This window comes from Bos indicus x Bos taurus, chromosome 16 (assembly GCF_003369695.1).
Source record: "Bos indicus x Bos taurus breed Angus x Brahman F1 hybrid chromosome 16, Bos_hybrid_MaternalHap_v2.0, whole genome shotgun sequence".
Classification (NCBI taxonomy): Eukaryota; Metazoa; Chordata; class Mammalia; order Artiodactyla; family Bovidae; genus Bos; species Bos indicus x Bos taurus.
This window is the reverse complement of record NC_040091.1, coordinates 54,914,511-54,933,018: the sequence shown is the minus strand read 5'-3', so window position 1 is coordinate 54,933,018 and position 18,508 is coordinate 54,914,511. Positions and strand designations below refer to the sequence as shown.

Sequence of the window (18,508 nt, the reverse complement as noted above, 5' to 3'; positions counted from 1 at the left end):
AACCCAGGTCTCCGACAATGCGGGCAGATTCTTTACCAGCTGAATCACAAGGGAAGCCCAAGAATACTGGAGGGGGTAGCCTATCCCTTCTCCAGCAGATCTTCCCGATCCAGGAATTGAACCAGGATCTCCTGCATTGCAAGTGGATTCTTTACCAACTGAACTATCAGGGAAACCCTCGTATGATCACTGTATTTCTTAAAAAAAAAAACTCATTTCTTTTCTATATTCTCCATTGTATTTTCATTCAAATATAAAGAAATCTCATTTCCAAACTGATTTCTACAGTAAAAGCTGCCTATAATCTTTAATCAGACTATGAATTAAGAAATTAAAAGAAAATAAACTTCTAGTTGAGTTTGAGACTGTTTTGCTCGGCAAACAAAATGAATTATAAGTGCTATTAGCTACCAGTCACTCAGATCAAAGGGAATAATTTTAGTCTAGATAGCATTTAACCAATCTAAATACAAAACAAAAAAACGCAGATTACAGTAAAATTTAGTTTACAAGCAAGTGTGAAGCTTGCCTCATATTACTGTGAATCTGGTCTTTTACAATTACTTGGGCATGTGTCTTAAAGGAAATCACCCTGTATTTGCCATCTATTGTCTTCTTATAGTTTACCATCCATGTTATAAGGAACTAAATACAAGTCTGAGGTCAACAAACAGAAAGTCAGCTTGAAAACCAAATGAAGCAGAATCAAGTGTACCTCAAGTTTCAAAAGCAGGAACAATTCAGAACATGAAGGAGTATATAAAGGTGACAAGGTTGTTTAAAAATAATCCCTATGGCAGTTGCACTGATGGACCTAACTTTCTTCAAAGATTCCTTGCATTCAAATTAATTCCCTTTAACACTTCATTTTTTGAACAGCATTTGAAAAATATGCAAAGATATTTTAATTCATTTTACTTTAGATCTATCCCAGGAAATTAAGAGCAATTTTAGTCCTTTAAAGTCTGCATCCCTTTTTAGTTAAATTACAGGCTAAGGTAAGACAATTTAGTGACTTGAACTTCCACTTTTGCTTTGACAGGCAAATTGCTGAAAATAATTAAATAAAAGAATACTCCAAATCCCCCCAGCAGGAAAACATTTCTATGCCACCTCCAGCTCTAACTTTTGATATCTGCGTTGACAGAAATGTCAATTAAAGAACTAATAATAAAGTGTATTGAAAATGTATGAAATGTCTCATCTATAAAAGAAACTATTACTTCCTACTCTGATTTCTGTAGCTTTTTTAATATGGGTGATGGCTAATAGATTTTCAAAAGACAAGCTGACATCTCAAACAGTGAAAACTTGTTAAGAACAGAAGTAAAAATTTTTAGGGAAAAATAGAAATCTGGTGACTTGTTCTTATTCAAACCATATATAAGAATAAGAAATTGAAAATTTTATTTATGTTTTCATTTTTCAAGTGTAATTTCAGAAATGTCACTTCTATTTTTCTAGTCTTTCTCAGTATGAAATCATCTTGAAGCAATGTAAAGAAAACATATTAATTTATTCTGTAATTTTTGTGATAAATATATTTACTTTTATTTACTCCTTCATTTATTATTATTCATGCTATTTACTCAGAAGGCAAAAATCTCACTGAGAAGGTGGTACTTATTAAAGAGGAAGGAGAGACCCATTTGGCAATCCAGGAAACAAGGTGTCCTTCCAAGGGGAACAGCAAGTGCGACAGCCCAGAGGCAGATTATAGCAGTGTCTGTGAAGGACACAGCAAGTGAAGAACTACTAAAGAGCCTATTGATGAAAGTGAAAGAGGAGAGTGAAGAAGTTAGCTTAAAGTTCAACATTCAGAAAACTAAGTTCATAGTATCCAGTCCCATCACTTCATGGAAAATAGATGGGCAAACAGTGGAAACAGTAGCTGACTTTATTTTGGGGGGCTCCAAAATCACTGCAGATGGTGTTTGCAGCCGTGAAATTAAAAGATGCTTACTCCTTGGAAGGAAAGTTATGACCAACCTAGACAGCATATTCAAAAGCAGAGACATTACTTTGTCAACAAAAGTCCGTCTAGTCAAGGCTATGGTTTTTCCAGTAGTCATGTATGGATGTGAGAGTTGGACTATAATGAAAGCTGAGCACTGAAGAATCGATGCCTTTGAACTGTGGTGTTTGAGAAGACTCCTGAGAGTCCCTTGGACTGCAAGGAGATCAAACTGGCCAATCCTAAAAGAGATCCTGGGAGTTCATTGGAAGGACTGATGTTGAAGCTGAAAAACTTCAATACTTTGGCCACCTGATGTGAAGAGCTGATTCATTTGAAAAGACCCTGATGCTGGGAAAGACTGAGGGCAGGAGGAGAAGGGGACGACAGAGGATGAGATGGTTGGATGGCATCACCAACTCAAGGGACATAAGTTTGTGTAGGCTCCCGGAGTTGGTGATGGACAGGGAGGCCTGGCGTGCTGCAGTTCACAGGGTTGCAAAGATTCGGACACGACTGAGCAACTGAACTGAACTGAACTGTGAAGGAGAGCAAAGGACAAGGGTGGAATTTGTGGGGCCGAAAGTGACAGTGAATGAGGTCAGAAAGGTTAAAATCATAAAGTAAGATCACATACGGCTTTGTAAACCATGGTAAAGAACTTTGGCAAGCAAAATGAAAAGCCAATGGAGGATTTTTAGAAGAGAAGAAATGTAATCTGACAAATTTTAAAAGGGTGACTATGGCTAGTGCAGAACCACAGACAAAGGGGGAGTGAACAAGGGTGGAATGCAGGAGACCCGTTAGGAGGTACTGCAATAATCCAGTCCAAGAAATGATAGCACCAGAGAGAGGGTAGATTCTGCATTCTGAGATCCAGAGCCCAGGAGCTGCCACTTGCTCACAGGGGAAGCCTACAGGGAAGATGAGCCTTCGGCCATTTACTCCACCTGGAACACGTTCTCTTCGTAGAACAGAGAAGAAGCAAAACCGCTGTACACGTGCAAGGCCTCGTGTCCAGCATATATCTGTGAATAGCTAGGACCCTCTCTAATCTGCCTGAGTGTGTATGCAGCCTTGCATGTATACACAGCCTCCCAGACCACCAGTGATATGCAGAACTAATGAGGCCCAGTCATTCCTTAAATCTCCTTTGAAAGGAGATTTCTTCTTTCCCAACCAGAATTACATCATTCTACATAAAACACTGGTCTTCACATTCTTTTGCCATTAAAAAAAAAAAAATCGCTATTGTTTCCAATAATGTTCCAGAGATTTGTGCTTTTTCTACATTTGCTCCAAATCGAGTGAGTCCCTTCCAGGGGTGAAAGCAAAGCTACCAGTTTTCACAGCTCGCCCCATCCTAGCAAAACCACCATGATTATAACCAGTGGTGGGAATGAGCAGAACAGGAGATGCCTCAAGTACTAAAACACCATTCACAGTTCTCACTCAAGGCTCAGTGGTTTTTCTCCATATTTTTATACAATTTGATCACCTTCTCAAGTCCTTCACTGCCTGTTTTTTGACCATTTTATTGATATTTATGACTGCTTTTTCATAAGCAGTTTTGTCAAGCTTCTCACTCAAGCCATTCCTGCATTGAATACATTTTAAACATAATTTGCCTAAGCAACCTACTAAAAAATATCATAGAAAATATTTTTAAACATTGCTAAGTATGGAAACTGCCTATATACTAAAATCACTATTTTCTTTTGACTGTTAACATGTCTTTGTTGAAGAGCTTACTCAGGTGGCCTTAAGTAGAAAGAGTCTCTAAGCAGAGTAAACAGCATTTGTAAAGACACAGGAAGCCTGCTAGGAAACTGCACCCTTAAGTGTGGGGTGGGTAACTATTTTTAGCTCTCCCTTCCCTGCTACGGATGAGCTCAAATCTCTTACACCCTAAAAATGCCCTTTTCTGGCCACATGCAACTCAATGTTTTAAGTCCAGGCTCTTTCCTCTTCTTCTCCATTGACTTTCTTGGAAAAGATAGTCTGAAAAGTATTTAAAACATCCCTTTCTCACCTCTAGTCATTCCTCAGTCCAGTATAAGAAGGCTTCTTTTCCAACTTTATTAAAATGACCCGCAGAGGTACCCAGTAGCCTCTCAGATTTACCGAATCCAATGAACAATCTTGTTCCTTACTATACTCAATCTCCTTGCTCCGTTTGTCAGTACTGCAACACCATTTTCTCCTTTTGAATCTCCAGTCCTTGGTCCAATACTACCTTGTTTTAGTTCTCCTCCTACTCTTCTGATCATTTCTTCTGCAGATCTTTTAGTTGGACTTTCTCTTCCTGCATCGACCCTGAAATGTTAGTGATCTCTCAAAACTCTAATGTTAACCCACCCCTCCCACATTTTCTCTCAAAGAAATTTCAGCCAGTTATCATTGCTTCACACTGATGACCCTCAAACCTTTATCTCCAATTGTTAAAACTTCTCTCACAATATAATACCATTTCTAATCACTGAAAAATAGCTGTACTTCAATGTTCCACAGTGAGTTCAAATCCATCACTATCTGAAACTGAATGTATCATACCCCAATCCCACACCCACTCTTCCCAGGTATTCCTATCTTGTTTGTTGGCATCAACATCATCCAGTCACCTAACCTAGAAACCTAGATTTAATCTATGATTCTGTCCCTTCATTCTCTTCTTTCTGCTGCCCATGACATCCAATTCAGCTATAAGCCTCGTTGCTTTTACCACAGGAATATTCTCACATCTCTTCTGCCCCTTGTTCCTTATATGCTGAGGCAGCCATTTTGACACACCTGTGCAGAACGAACTTTGTCAAAAGGGCTGCATCAAAAATGAATTTGGAGCCCAAGTTAGCTCTCTTGCTAAGACTAGAATATGATGGCCTTCGAATATTTCGTACAGTACTTTCAGATCCTGCCAGTGAATGTCTCCAAACATTCTGCTGATTAATAACAAGTCAAAATTGGGATCATTTAGTTTGCCATTTACTTCTAAATGTATCAGTTTTCTAATTATGTTATTTTCCATAAGTAAATGGCTCTTCCCTTACACTGCACATCTACACAACTTTCAAACCTCATGAGCCCTAAATTTTCACTGGATCAAAAAATACCCTTCCAAGACCTGAATGGCATGGAGTAATAATATGTCAGACAAAATGCATGGTAAGTCTATTAAATAGCAACTACATTGTATACCACAAAGCAGATGAATACTATGGAAGTGATATTCTGTGACTCCAAGGCTAAGATATAAAAGGCATTGCAACTTCCACCTTAGTTCCCTGGACTGCCGTCTGGGGAGAGCTCACCGTTGTACCACACAGACACCCAAGCAGCACTAGTGGGAGGCCTATGTGGAGAGAAAGTGAAGTATCTTGGCCAACTGCCAGCATCATTTTGGCAGCTATTCTGAATCAGCCCCCTGGAAGCTTCCTCAAGCTTTCAGCCCCATCAATGTCATCTTCAAATAACTAAATCCCCCAAATAATATCTGACTCTCCATAACAGACATGAAGCCACAACCGACCAGACAAGCATAATTCATGACTCACAGAAACCATGAGATAATAAATGTTTTCTGAGTGAAAAAACAAACAGAACTCTACTTCCAACTACATGTAAAAATTTAAATGGTTCACAGACACATCATTAATGGGGGGAAAAAAAAAAAAAAACTGACAGGGAATTCCCTGGCAGTTCAGTGGTTAGGACTCTGCACTTCTACTGTGGGCAGTCCAGGTTCAATCCCTAGTCAGAGAACTAAGGTCCCACAAGACACAGGGCACAGCAAAAAAAAAAAAAAAAAGAAGAAAGAAATTGACAAATTCAACTCCACAAAAATTAATCTTTCGTTTCTCAAAAGACATTGTTCAGAAAGTGAAAAGGCAAACTACAGAGTGGAAGAAAATATCTGTAAAACACATCCAATAAAGGACCTTTGTACGTGTTAAATCGCTTCAGTCATGTCCAACTCTTGGCGACCCAACGGACTATACAGCCTGCCAGGCTCTTCTGTCCATAGGGATTTTCCAGTCAAAAATACTGGAGTAGGTTGGCATTTCCTCCTCCAGGTAAAGGACCTTTACCAGTGTATTTAAAGAAAGCTTAAAAATCAACAAGACGACAAATAACCCAATATTAGAAAGGGCAACAGATTTGAATAGAATCTTGACAAGAAGGATAAACAGATGGCAAAGATGATATAAAGAAACTTTCTTTTAATAAACCCTATCCTATAAGCAGATAATATAAAGGTTAAAAGTAAAGATCCATCATTTAGCTCTAGTTTCTATAAAAATTACTCAGCACAGAGCCAAATGAAGTATGACTCTCAAGAGGTTGGTTAGCAACTTTCAGCAGGATTCATGCAGTAAACAAAGCAGATAACTGCTAGCGTTTCAAAAAAGTGAATGGTAAATGATAAGGCAACAACAATAAACAAATCAAAACTGAATCATGTCAAGTGAGGAGTAGGACATGACATTAACCACTGAAATTCTAAAAATGCTTAGGAGAATTTGAAACTTTTCATTAAACACTTCAAACGTGCAAGACAGCAAAGTTAAGCTGTCAAATATAAATAATTGTGTAAGTTGCACTTAGGAGTACACAACCAAGGAACCAAATGGACCAAATCCTCTTCTGCATCTAGTAGAATCTAGTCTAAAAGTAGCAGAGACTATGAAGAAACACCACTCCTCCCCCTACCGCTTAGAGAGAGACGCATGCACGCACACACACACACACATCTGTGAGGATACAAGTAAAGCAGCTACGTAAAGAGAAGAAACTGAGTAAGTTTCATTTCTTACCCTCTTCTGCTTCATCCTCCTGGGGTGACAATGGGCCCCCTCCACTAGTAGGAGTGACTGGATCCTCCTTCTCAGACTCTCGCTGTAGACTCACCACCTCATATATTGCATCCCCAGCATTGGTATGGCCTTTTCCCTCAGACTGAGAAAGATATAAAAATGTGTTTAAACATTAGAAATTTGAAGGAAACACTGAAAGATGGTGTATTTCAATGGTCATTAAAAAGAGCTAAAATGAAGAAGAGCAGCAGGTCATGTTTGATCTACAGCATGTCTGAAGTTGAGAAAAATCTTTCAAGTGCAATGTTCACATTACATTCTAAATGTATGGTTCTTTTAGTATTATTTTAACCAATACAATAAAACCTATTAACCATTGGAAAAAAAAATCTCAATTTCTTTTATCAGAAAAACCTAAGACACCACAGAGTCCAGGGCAGACAGATAAGCAAGTGATGCTGGATTCTTAGGATTGACTACCTTGCTCTGAGATAAAGAGATACCAGCTATATCCATCAACTAATTCATGGAAGTAGGTAGTTTTCATCTTACAAATGGCTTACATTCTAAATGGCCTTTTTTTAAGGAGGAAAATTTCCAAGGCAATCATTAATTAACCAACTTAGCATGGCCTACAAAGTCCTAGATAAACTGAACCTTGCCTCTCTCATGAGCCTCATCTCATATTCAAAGACTGTTACAATACTATTCTTCAGCCACTCTGGCCTTGTTTCAGTTCTGAGAACTTTTTCTCCTTTCACCCGCCCAACGCCTTGGGATATCTTTTTCTCTCTGACGATACAGCTTTTCCTCCTACTCTTTGCTAACTACCATCAATATTGGATCCTTATTTCTTAATGTTACTTCTGTTGATGTTGTTCACTGGCTTTGTCGGGTCCAATTATTTGTGACCCCATGCACTGCTGCATGCCAGGCTTCCCTGTCCTTCACTATCTCCCAAAGTTTGCTCAAACTCATGTCCATTGAGTTAGTGATGCCATCCAACCGTCTCCTCCTCTGTTACCTCCTTCTCCTCCTGCCCTCAATGTTACTTCTACAAAGAATCTACATTCCCATGTTTTCAGTTCTCATCACAACTTTTCCTTCTCCCTCAATGCATTTACTATAATATAACTACACATTATATTTTTATTATATTTGTTTAATGGCTATCTCATCCACAACAGAGGAAGTATCATATGGGCAGAGATGATGTTGACTTTCAATCAGAAACAATATGGTACCTGACACATAGTAAGTATTCAAAAATATCTGTGAAATCAATGATTAGACTAATGGTAAAACATGAATTTTAAAGTCAAATAGACCTGAGTCTGAATTCATATTTCACTACAAGTTAAGAGTGTGGTCTTGGACAAAATACTTTGCTGAGGCACATTACCTCTTATCAATAAAACCAAAATAAACCATCTCATTTATTAAGGAGATTAAATATAATAATACTTAGAACATGAAATTAGAGTGACGGGAATAAATTTTTATTACTATTATTATCTCAGTTTTTACACCATTTTACTATACTCTAAAGAACATAAAATAAGAATAGTATAGGCATATATAGAGGTATAATTATCTCAAATATCTACCTGTACTGTAATTCATTTAATTACAAAAACATAACTACTTTAATTATTCATTCTTTTCAAGAATTTCTTCTGAACAATAAATCAAATTTCAGGCCCATTTTCAAGCCATTTAGCAAATAATAAAAGGTAAAAATGTCCACTGCATTAAACATGGGAGAAAAAGAAGACAGCCATGAAAAATTACATGGTTAGGTTTAAATCAAACATTTTTTGTTGTTGTTGTAATTCTACTATATTCAGGAAACAAAGATCTCAATCCCTAAAGCAACAACTAAACTAATTATATAAAGAAATACAATAAAAATGAAATACTAGAAAACAAGATGGCAGAGGAGTACGTAGACATGGAGTATATCTCTCTCCATGGATACATCAGGAATACACCTTCAGACACAGAAGTGCATGCAGAACACCAGCTGAGAGCAGACAGGAGTAGCCGAGCAGCGGAGAAGAATATATAGAATCACGCAAAACTCGGGCGGATGGAGGAACTAGGAGGAAAAACAGGAGTGTTACAAGGACTGGACCTGCCCTTGGTGGGTGGGGGAAGTGAAGCAGGGGTCCGATCCCCACATCAAGGCAATCTGTCTGAGTCAGAGGAGAAACATTTAAGGCTGAGAGTGAAACAGCTGATCTGTGGCAGCCTAAATGGAATAAGAATCAGACAGTTCTTGCTGCAGCCATACATACCCCAGACAAGGATGCAGGTCCCCTAAAAGGGGCAGCAGCTGGGAGCTGGAGCTTAGGGACTGTGGAGCAATCCCAGGGCAGGGCTGCTCTTGACTGGAGAGATGGACCAAGGGGATGTGAGGGAGGAGACTGTGGTGGGAAATGCCTGTGGAGAAAAGCCAGGAAGCCATGGAAGCAAGGCCATACTGCTGAGTCAAGCATAGGGCATGGAGTCATCACCATAGCCTCTCTCTCCCCATAGGCCACCATTAGCAGCAGAACAGTACAGAGCCTGGCCCATCAAGTGCCTGACACACCAAACTACAGGGTAGGACCCCAGCCAGGAGGGACTCTCTATATGCCTGACAAACTGAACAACAGAAAAGGACCCCAGGCACAGGAGCCCTCTAAGTGCCTGAATGGGCGGAACTACGGAGAAACACCAAAGAGGCCTTCTGATCACCAGCTACCGGAGGCTCCAAAAAAGACACTGATAGGGCCATAACTTCTGCAGCTGAGGCAGTCCGTGTCCCTGCACACTTGGCACCACCAGGGTCCCCATGACCCAAACAGCCGTGCCACCTTCACACTCAACCCTCACTGGGACACAGCTGCCACAGGCAAAAAAAAAAAAAAAGTCTTGCATCTATGCATGCGGGGGGTCTTCTGCTGTGTCCGGCTCTTTGCGACCCTGTAGACTATGGCCTGCCAGGCTTCTCTGTCAGGGGGGTTCTCCAGGCAAGAATACTGTAGTGTATTGGCCAATACTGATAGCCATACCCTTCTAGAGAACTATATTTCCTGCTGCCCTAGCCGTGAACTACCCTGATTCTGATCCTAAACAATGGAGTTGGAGAAATCAACTTTCCTGTCATCAAATTACACTACAAAGCTACAGTCATCAAGACAGTATGGTACTGGCATAAAAACAGAAATATAGACCAATGGAACAAGATAGAAAGCCCCAAAATAAACCCACGCACCTATGGGTACCTTATTTTTGACAAAGGAGGCAAGAATATACAATGGGGCAAAGACAGCCTCTTCAATAAATGGTGCTGGGAAAACTGGACAGCTACATGTAAAAGAATGAAATTAGACCACTTCCTAACACCATACACAAAGATAAACTAGAAATGTATTAAAGACCTAAATGTGAGACAAGAAACTATAAAACTCTTAGAGGAAAACATAGGAAGAATACTCAATGACATAAATCAAAGCAAGATCCTATATGACCCACCTCCTAGAGTAACGGAAATAAAAACAAAAGTAAACAAGTGGGACCTGATTAAACTTAAAAGCTTTTACATAGCAAAGGAAACTGTAAGCAAGGTTAAAAGACAACATTCAGAATGGAAGAAAATAATAACAAATGAAATAATGAAAGGGGATTAATTCTCAAAATACACAAGCAGCTTATACAACTCAATACCAGAAAAACAAACAACCCAATTAAAAAGTGGGAAAAAGACCTAAACAGACATTTCTCTAAAGAAGAAACGCGACCTTTGTTAGCCATCTGCCAACAAACACATGAAAAGATGCTCAACATTGCTCATTACGAGAGAAATGCAAATCAAAACTACAATGAGGTATCACCTCACACCAGTCAGAATGGCCATCATAAAAAAGTGTACAAATAATAAATGCTGGAGAGTGTGTGGAGAAAAGGGAATGCTCTTGCACTGTTGGTGGGAATGTAAATTGATAACAGCCACTATGGAAGACTGTATAGAGATTCCTTAAAAAACTAGGACTAAAACCACCATACAATCCAGCAATCCCACTCCTAGGCATAAACCCTGAGGAAATCAAAATTGAAAAAGGCACATGTATCTCATTGTTCACTGCAGCACTATTTACAATAGCTAGAACAGGGAAACAACCTAGAGGTCCATCAACAGATGAATGGATAAAGAAGTTGTGGTACATATACACAATGGAATACTATCCAGCCATAAAAAGGAACTCATGTGAGTCAGTTCTAATAAGTGGATGAACCTAGAGCCTATTATAGAGTGAAGTGAGTCAGAAAGAGAAAGATAAATATCAAATACTAACTCATATATATACAGAAACTAGAAAAATGGTACCAAAGAATTTATTTGCAGGGCAGCAATGGAGAAACAGATATAGAGAACAGATTTATGGACATGGGGAGAGGAGTGGAGAGGGTGAGATGTAGGGAAAGAGTAACATAGAAACTTACATTACTATATATAAAATAGATAGCCAAGGGGAATTTTCTGTATGTTTCAGGAAACTCAAACAGGGGCTCTGTATCAACCTAGAGGGGTGGGATGGGGAGGAAGATGGGAGGGAGGTTCAAAAGGGAGAGGATATATGTATACCTATAGCTGATTTATGTTGAGGTTTGACAGGAAACAACAAAATTCTGTAAAGCAATTATCCTTCAGTTAAAAAATAAATTAATTACAAGAAAAAGAAAATAGTAATCAAACATTCAAATAATCCGAAAGATGGCAGCAAAGGAGAAACAAAGAAATGTATAAAAAGAAACAAGCAGAGAATAAATATTAAAAAGGTAAACTTATATGTAAACATATCAATAGTTATGCTAAACATAAATTGCCTAGATGTAACAATTGAAAAACATAATTCTCAGGTTATGTTGAAAACAAGACACAATTATAATCTGTCTACAAAAAAACCCACTTTTAATATAGTGACATAGGAAAGTTGAAAGTAAAATGAGGTTAGAATATATACCATGAAAACACCTATCAAAAGAAAGCTGGAGAGACTATATGAATAAAAGACAAAGTTGACTACCAAGCAAGAAAAAACAAATCACTAGGTATAAAGGACACTGCTGCTGCTGCTGCTGCTAAGTCGCTTCAGTCGAGTCCAACTCTGTGCGGCCCCATAGACGGCAGCCCAGCAGGCTCCCTCGTCCCTGGGATTCTCCAGGCAAGAACACTGGAGTGGGTTGCCATTTCCTTCTCCAATGCATGAAAGTGAAAAGTCAAAGTGAAGTCGCTCAGTCGTGTCTGACTCTTGGCGACCCCATGGACTGCAGCCTACCCGGCTCCTCCGCCCATGGGATTTTCCAGGCAAGAGTACTGTAGTGGGGTGCCATTGCCTTCTCCCATAAAGGACACTACACTATGTTAAAAAGATCTAGTCAACAAGAATATATAAGAATCTTATAAACGTATGTAGCTAACAACAGGCTCTCAAATATATGAAGAAGAAAATTCACAGAAATGAAGAGACGGACAAATCCACATTTACAATTAGAAACATCAACACTTCTCTCACAGAAATGAAAAGAAGTATATGAAAATTTAGCAATGTTTAGAAGAACTGTACATTATCAACAATAGGATCTGATATGATATATCACTCCATTCAATAACAGAAGAATACACATTCTTTTCAAATGCACATGAAACATTCACCAAAACAAACCATGTCCTGGGTTATAAAACAAACTTTAAGAAATCTTTTTAGACTTAATAATGTTTAGTGACCATAATATAATTAAACTGAAAATCAACACCAGAAATATGTCTGAAAAATCCCCAGATACTTGGAAATAACACACTTCTAAACACTCCATGACCTTGGACGTGGGGTAACTCCTCTTGGCCGCCGCCCTTCGGGCATGGGGTCCTTCTGGATGCCAACATCCGCTGGGTCATGGAAAAAGCTACAGAGTTCCAGAAAAACATCTATTTCTGCTTTATTGACTATGCCAAAGCCTTTGACTGTGTGGATCACAATAAACTGTGGAAAATTCTGAAAGAGATAGGAATACCAGACCACCTGAACTGTCTCTTGAGAAATCTGTATGCAGGTCAGGAAGCAACAGTTAGAACTGGTCATGGAACAACAGACTGGATCCAAATACGAAAAGGATACAGCAAGGCTGTATATTGTCACCCTGCTTATTTAACTTATATGCAGAGTACATCATGAGAAACGCTGGGCTGGAAGAAACACAAGCTAGAATCAAGATTGCCAGGAGAAATATCAATAACCTCAAATATGCAGATGACACCACCCTTATGGCAGAAAGTGAAGAGGAACTAAAAAGCCTCTTGATGAAAGTGAAAGAAGAGAGTGAAAAAGTTGGCTTAAAACTCAACATTCAGAAAACAAAGATCATGGCATCCAGTCCCATCACTTCATGGGAAATAGATGGGGTAACAGTGGAAACAGTGTCAGACTTTATTTTTTTGGGCTCCAAAATCACTGTAGATGGTGACTGCAGCCATGAAATTAAAAGACGCTTATTCCTTGGAAGGAAAGTTATGACCAACCTAGAGAGCATATTCAAAAGTAAAGACATTACTTTGCCAACAAAGGTCCGTCTAGTCAAGGCTATGGTTTTTCCAGTGGTCATGTATGGATGTGAGAGTTGGACTGTGAAGAAGGCTGAGCACTGAAGAATTGATGCTTTTGAACTGTGGTGTTGGAGAAGACTCTTGAGAATCCCTTTGGCTGCAAGGAGATCCAACCAGTCCGTTCTGAAGGAGATCAGTCCTGGGATTTCTTTGGAAGGAATGATGCTAAAGCTGAAACTCCAGTACTTTGGCCACCTCATGCGAAGAGTTGACTCATTGGAAAAGACTCTGATGCTGGGAGGGATTGGGGGCAGGAGGAGAAGGGGACGACAGAGGATGACATGGCTGGATGGCATCACTGACTCGATGGACGTGAGTCTGAGTGAACTCCGGGAGCTGGTGATGGACAGGGAGGCTTGGCGTGCTGCAATTCATGGGGTTGCAAAGAGTCGGACACAACTGAGCGACTGAATTGAACTGAAACACTCCATGGATCAAAGAGGAAAACTCAAAGTAGAAAATATTTTGAACTGAACAAAAATGAAAATACAACAAGTGAAAATTAGTGGGATACATCTAGGATTTAGAGATATAAATATATGTATTTCAAATGAGCCATCCAGAAATCAATAATCTAAACATGCACCTTAAGAAATGAGGAAAAGAAGTGCAAAATAAAGTAAACAGAAGTAAAATAATAATAATAAAGATAACAGCACAAATCAATAAAACTGAGGACACAAAAAATTTTAAATCAATGAAACCAAAAGGTAGTTTCTTTACAAAGATCAATAAATTGATAAACCTCTAGCTAAATTCATAAAACAAAGAAGATACAAATGATCAATACCAGGAACAAAAGCCTGGGTATCACTATATACTTCATGAATTCAAATCGATAATAAATACAGCAAAGAATCCTATGCATATTAACTGTACAACTTAGAAAAATGCACCAAATTTAAGCTGTACATAATAATTTGATACACTCTATATATTGCAAAATAGCTACCACAATAACATCCTTCACATGACATAGTCTTAGTAATTTACTAAAAGATTGTATTCTTTCAGTAGAAGTATAGTTGATTTATATGTTTCACATATACAGCAAAGTGATTCAGTTTTATGCACATATGAGTGTATATACATGTATATATGTGATATATACATGTATACATATTCTTTTTCAGATTCTTTCCATTATAGGTTATTACAAAATATTGAATATAGTTCCCCATGCTATACAGTGAAGTGAAGTGAAAGTCACTCAGTTGTGTCCGACTCTTTGCAACCCCATGGACTATACAGTCCATGGAATTCTCCAGGCCAGAATACTGGAGTGGGTAGCCTTTCCCTTCTCCAGGGGATCTTCCCAACCCAGGGATCAAATCCAGGTCTCTTGCATTGTAGGCGGATTCTTTACCAGCTGAGCCACAAGGAAAGCCTGTGCTATACAGTAATTCTTTGCTTTTTATCTAATTTATATGTAGTAGCATCAGCTAATCACAAATTCCCAACTGATCCCTCCCCTAACTGATCATATTTAAATAGGTTTAAATCAACATGCATCTTCAAAAGGGAAACTTCCTCTTATGCTTTTTAACTCTAGTAACTGATAAAAGGCTTTACCTCCAAGTGAAAAGAATGTTAAGGCACCTGAAAGCAAAGAAGAGATCTGGGAGGAGGGCAAAAAATAGTTATTTTAACATTAAACCTGTTTTTAGCCCAGAGCCCAAAACAAGCCTAAAGGAGGCCTGAGCTAGGACAAGATTTAAGAAAGTGCAGCTACTTCCATCTCCAGCCTGGATCATACTCTCCTCGAGAATAAAGAAGAGATGGCTCCCTTCCTTTTAATAAGGTTCAAGCCACAGGAGCTTCTGAGAGCTATGATGAACTCTTGTCATGCCCTAAAATCTACCCTTTTCTTCAGGCAAGCCTCCTCCCTCTAAACGATGTCAACTAAAAACACAAAACAGGATGGTGGCCTCCGGAGAACAGCTTATAAAGAAAGAAGCTTTTCTTCTCTCCTTAACAGTGATCTCCAGTCTTATCTCTTGAATATTATGACTCTGCTTCTCATTTCTCTATAACTTCCCCTTGTAGGCCAGCAAAATTTACCACCCCAAAATGTCTCTTTGGAATTTAGATTATTTAGAGTTGGAACCAATCAAGGCCCAAAAGACTCAGGAAAAAGCTTTGACCTTCCCCCTCACTGCCTAAATTTAGATAGCAGGCCTGTTCCTGGAACAGAGCTACAACAACCTGCAAAGGATATGGGCTAGGTGTGATGGGGAAACTCAGTAGGGCCTAGATTTCAGAGTCCCCTCTGTCCCATTGTCACTGTGTAGCCCAGTAAACATCTGTTTACCAAACATTTGCTTTCCCAGATCCATATGAACTACCTCTTTTTCCAAAAACACTCTGCCCAACATGCTCTTTTGTCTTCAACTGAAGATGGTATTTAAGTTGAGGGATTTGGCCATTTTGGTGAATTACTCAGTTTTCCTTGGTCTCTCCAATGTATATGCTGTGTGCTAAGTTGCTTAGTCATGTCCGACTCTTTGTAACCCTATAGACTGTAGCCCACAAGGCTCCTCTGTCCATGGGATTCTCCAAGCAAGAATACTGAGGTGGGTTGCAATGCCCTCCTCCAGAGGATCTTTACAGTGCAGGGATCAAACCCATATCTTTTATGTCTCCTGCATTGGCAGGCAAGTTCTTTACCACTAACAACACCTGGGAAGCCCTAATGTACATGTGCTACTAAACTTTTTATTTTCTTCCTTTAATCTATCTCATGTCACTTTAATTCTTATCAAGAATTACCACCTAGTCAAAAAAATGGTTTTTCCAGCAGTCAAGTATGGATGTGAGAGTTGGACTATAAAGAAAGCTGAGCGCCAAAGAATTGATGCTTTTGAACTGTGATATTGGAAAAGACTCTTGAGAGTCCCTTGGACTGCAAGGAGATCAAACCAGTCAATCCTAAAGGATATCAGACCAGAATATTCATTGAAAAGACTGATGCTGAAGCTGAAGCTCCAATACTTTGGCCACCTGATTCAAAGAGCTGACTCATTGGAAAAGACCCTGATGCTGGGAAAGACTGAAGGCAGGAGGAGAAGGGGATGACAAAGGATGAGCATCACTGACTCAATGGACATGAGTGTGAGCAAGCTTCAGGAGATGGCAAAGGACAGGGAAGACTGGAGTGGCTTCAGTCCATGGGGTCTCAAAGAGTCAGACATGACTGAGGGACTGAGCAACAACAAAGCAGAATCATAGGAGATGGTTCTTGGCATGAGTCCATCTTCTCCCCAGTTGCCAGTCTTCTTATTAAGGCAATATTTCCTTTCCCAACAATGAGTATTGGCTACTGAGAGGCAAGCAGCTAAACATGAGTTCATTAACAAGCATAAGGATTACTATTTTGAGCTAAGGGCAATCAAAACTCAGCAGATTCTTGAAAGCTCTTCTACCTCTCCCTCAATTGCCTAAATTTACATAAGAAAGGGAGAAAGCTGCTAAGAGAGATATCCTTTTACTTAAGAAACTTATCTTGTAACAGGACTACCTGTTTGTTTGTTTTGTTTTTTTAATTCCCCAAATATCTCCTCCCACTTCCTGTGAATGACCTTCCTCCTCTTTGCATTCCCAGATTCCTCCCTGTTCCCTGGATCAGGATGGAATATAAGCTTCAATTACCAGCTGCCTTTTGAGTCTTCATATCTTTCTAGGGCTCCCACAAGCACATAATTAAATTTTCCTCCTATTAATCTGTCTTATATTTTTTTACGTATTAGACCAGCCAAAGAACGTAAAAGGGAAGAAGAGAAATTTTGTTCACCCTTAAAATATTCCTTCTCTACTGTGATCACAGAACATGACTCACAAAGATCCTCAAAGGGGCTTCTTTTAATCACCACTTTCTTTCATTCTACTGCTATGGTCCCTCCCTTTTCTAAACCCCACAGAATTCTGTACATTATTTTTATCTAGTATTTATCACAACCCTCCAAGTAAAATGGCAATTTTTATACATTTTCTTATTAATACGAGGTGACACAAAGTTCCTTTGGGGATAAGGTTGTTATTTGAAATATCTTATTCTCACTGTGCCACTAGAATAGATATTATAAATTAATTTTGAATTAACTTGACTACAACAATCATGGAATTATTTGTACTAAAAATTCACTAATCCAAATGTCACAGAATTTTAGAAAAAAATTCAGTAATACTACTAACCCACATTATTAGTTTATAATAAGAAAACCAAGGCTTCCAGACATAAAGGGACACTCAATAGGTTTATTTTTTTTTTAACTATTTACTGAGAAAAAGCTTTATCTGTCACATTTATTTCATATAAAAATTCAAAACATTTCATGTACCAAATCCAACATATATGATATACACTACATCTCTATACCAGAATAAGTGAGAAGAAATGGAGTAGCCATCATGGTCAACAAGAGTCCAAAATGCAGTACTTGGATGCAATCTCAAAAACGACAGAATGATCTCTGATCGTTTCCAAGGCAAACCATTCAATATCACAGTAATTCAAGTCTATGTCCCAACCAGTAACGCTGAAGAAGCTGAAGCTGAACGGTCCTATGAAGACCTACAAGACTTTTTAGAACTAACACCCAAAAAAGATGTCCTTTTCTCTATACGGGACTGGAATGCAAAAGTAGGAAGTCAAGAAACACCTGGAGTAACAGGCAAATTTGGCCTTGGAATACGGAATGAAGCAGGGCAAAGACTAATAGACTTTTGCCAAGAAAATGCACTGGTCATAACAAACACTCTCTTCCAACAACACAAGAGAAGACTCTATACATGGACATCACCAGACGGTCAACACCGAAATCAGATTGATTATATTCTTTGCAGCCAAAGATGGAGAAGCTCTATACAGTCAGCAAGAACAAGACCAGGAGCTGACTGTGGCTCAGACCATGAACTCCTTATTGCCAAATTCAGACTTAAATTGAAGAAAGTAGGGAAAACCACTAGACCATTCAGGTATGACCTAAATCAAATCCCTTATGATTATACAGTGGAAGTGAGAAATAGATTTAAGGGCCTAGATCTGATAGATAGAGTGCCTGATGAACTATGGAATGAGGTTCGTGACATTGTACT

The 18,508-nt window shown here is 38.9% G+C and overlaps 1 protein-coding gene across 2 annotated transcripts in view; it reads right to left on the bottom strand.

The window, feature by feature from the left end:
• RABGAP1L (RAB GTPase activating protein 1 like) overlaps nucleotides 1-18,508 on the bottom strand; it is a 740,636-nt gene that overhangs the window by 566,233 nt on the left and 155,895 nt on the right. For both annotated transcript variants that reach the window (XM_027565384.1, XM_027565383.1), the window contains exon 11: nucleotides 6,766-6,907. In XM_027565384.1, coding sequence (XP_027421185.1) covers nucleotides 6,766-6,907 — 142 coding nt within the window. The remainder of the gene's footprint in view (nucleotides 1-6,765; nucleotides 6,908-18,508) is intronic.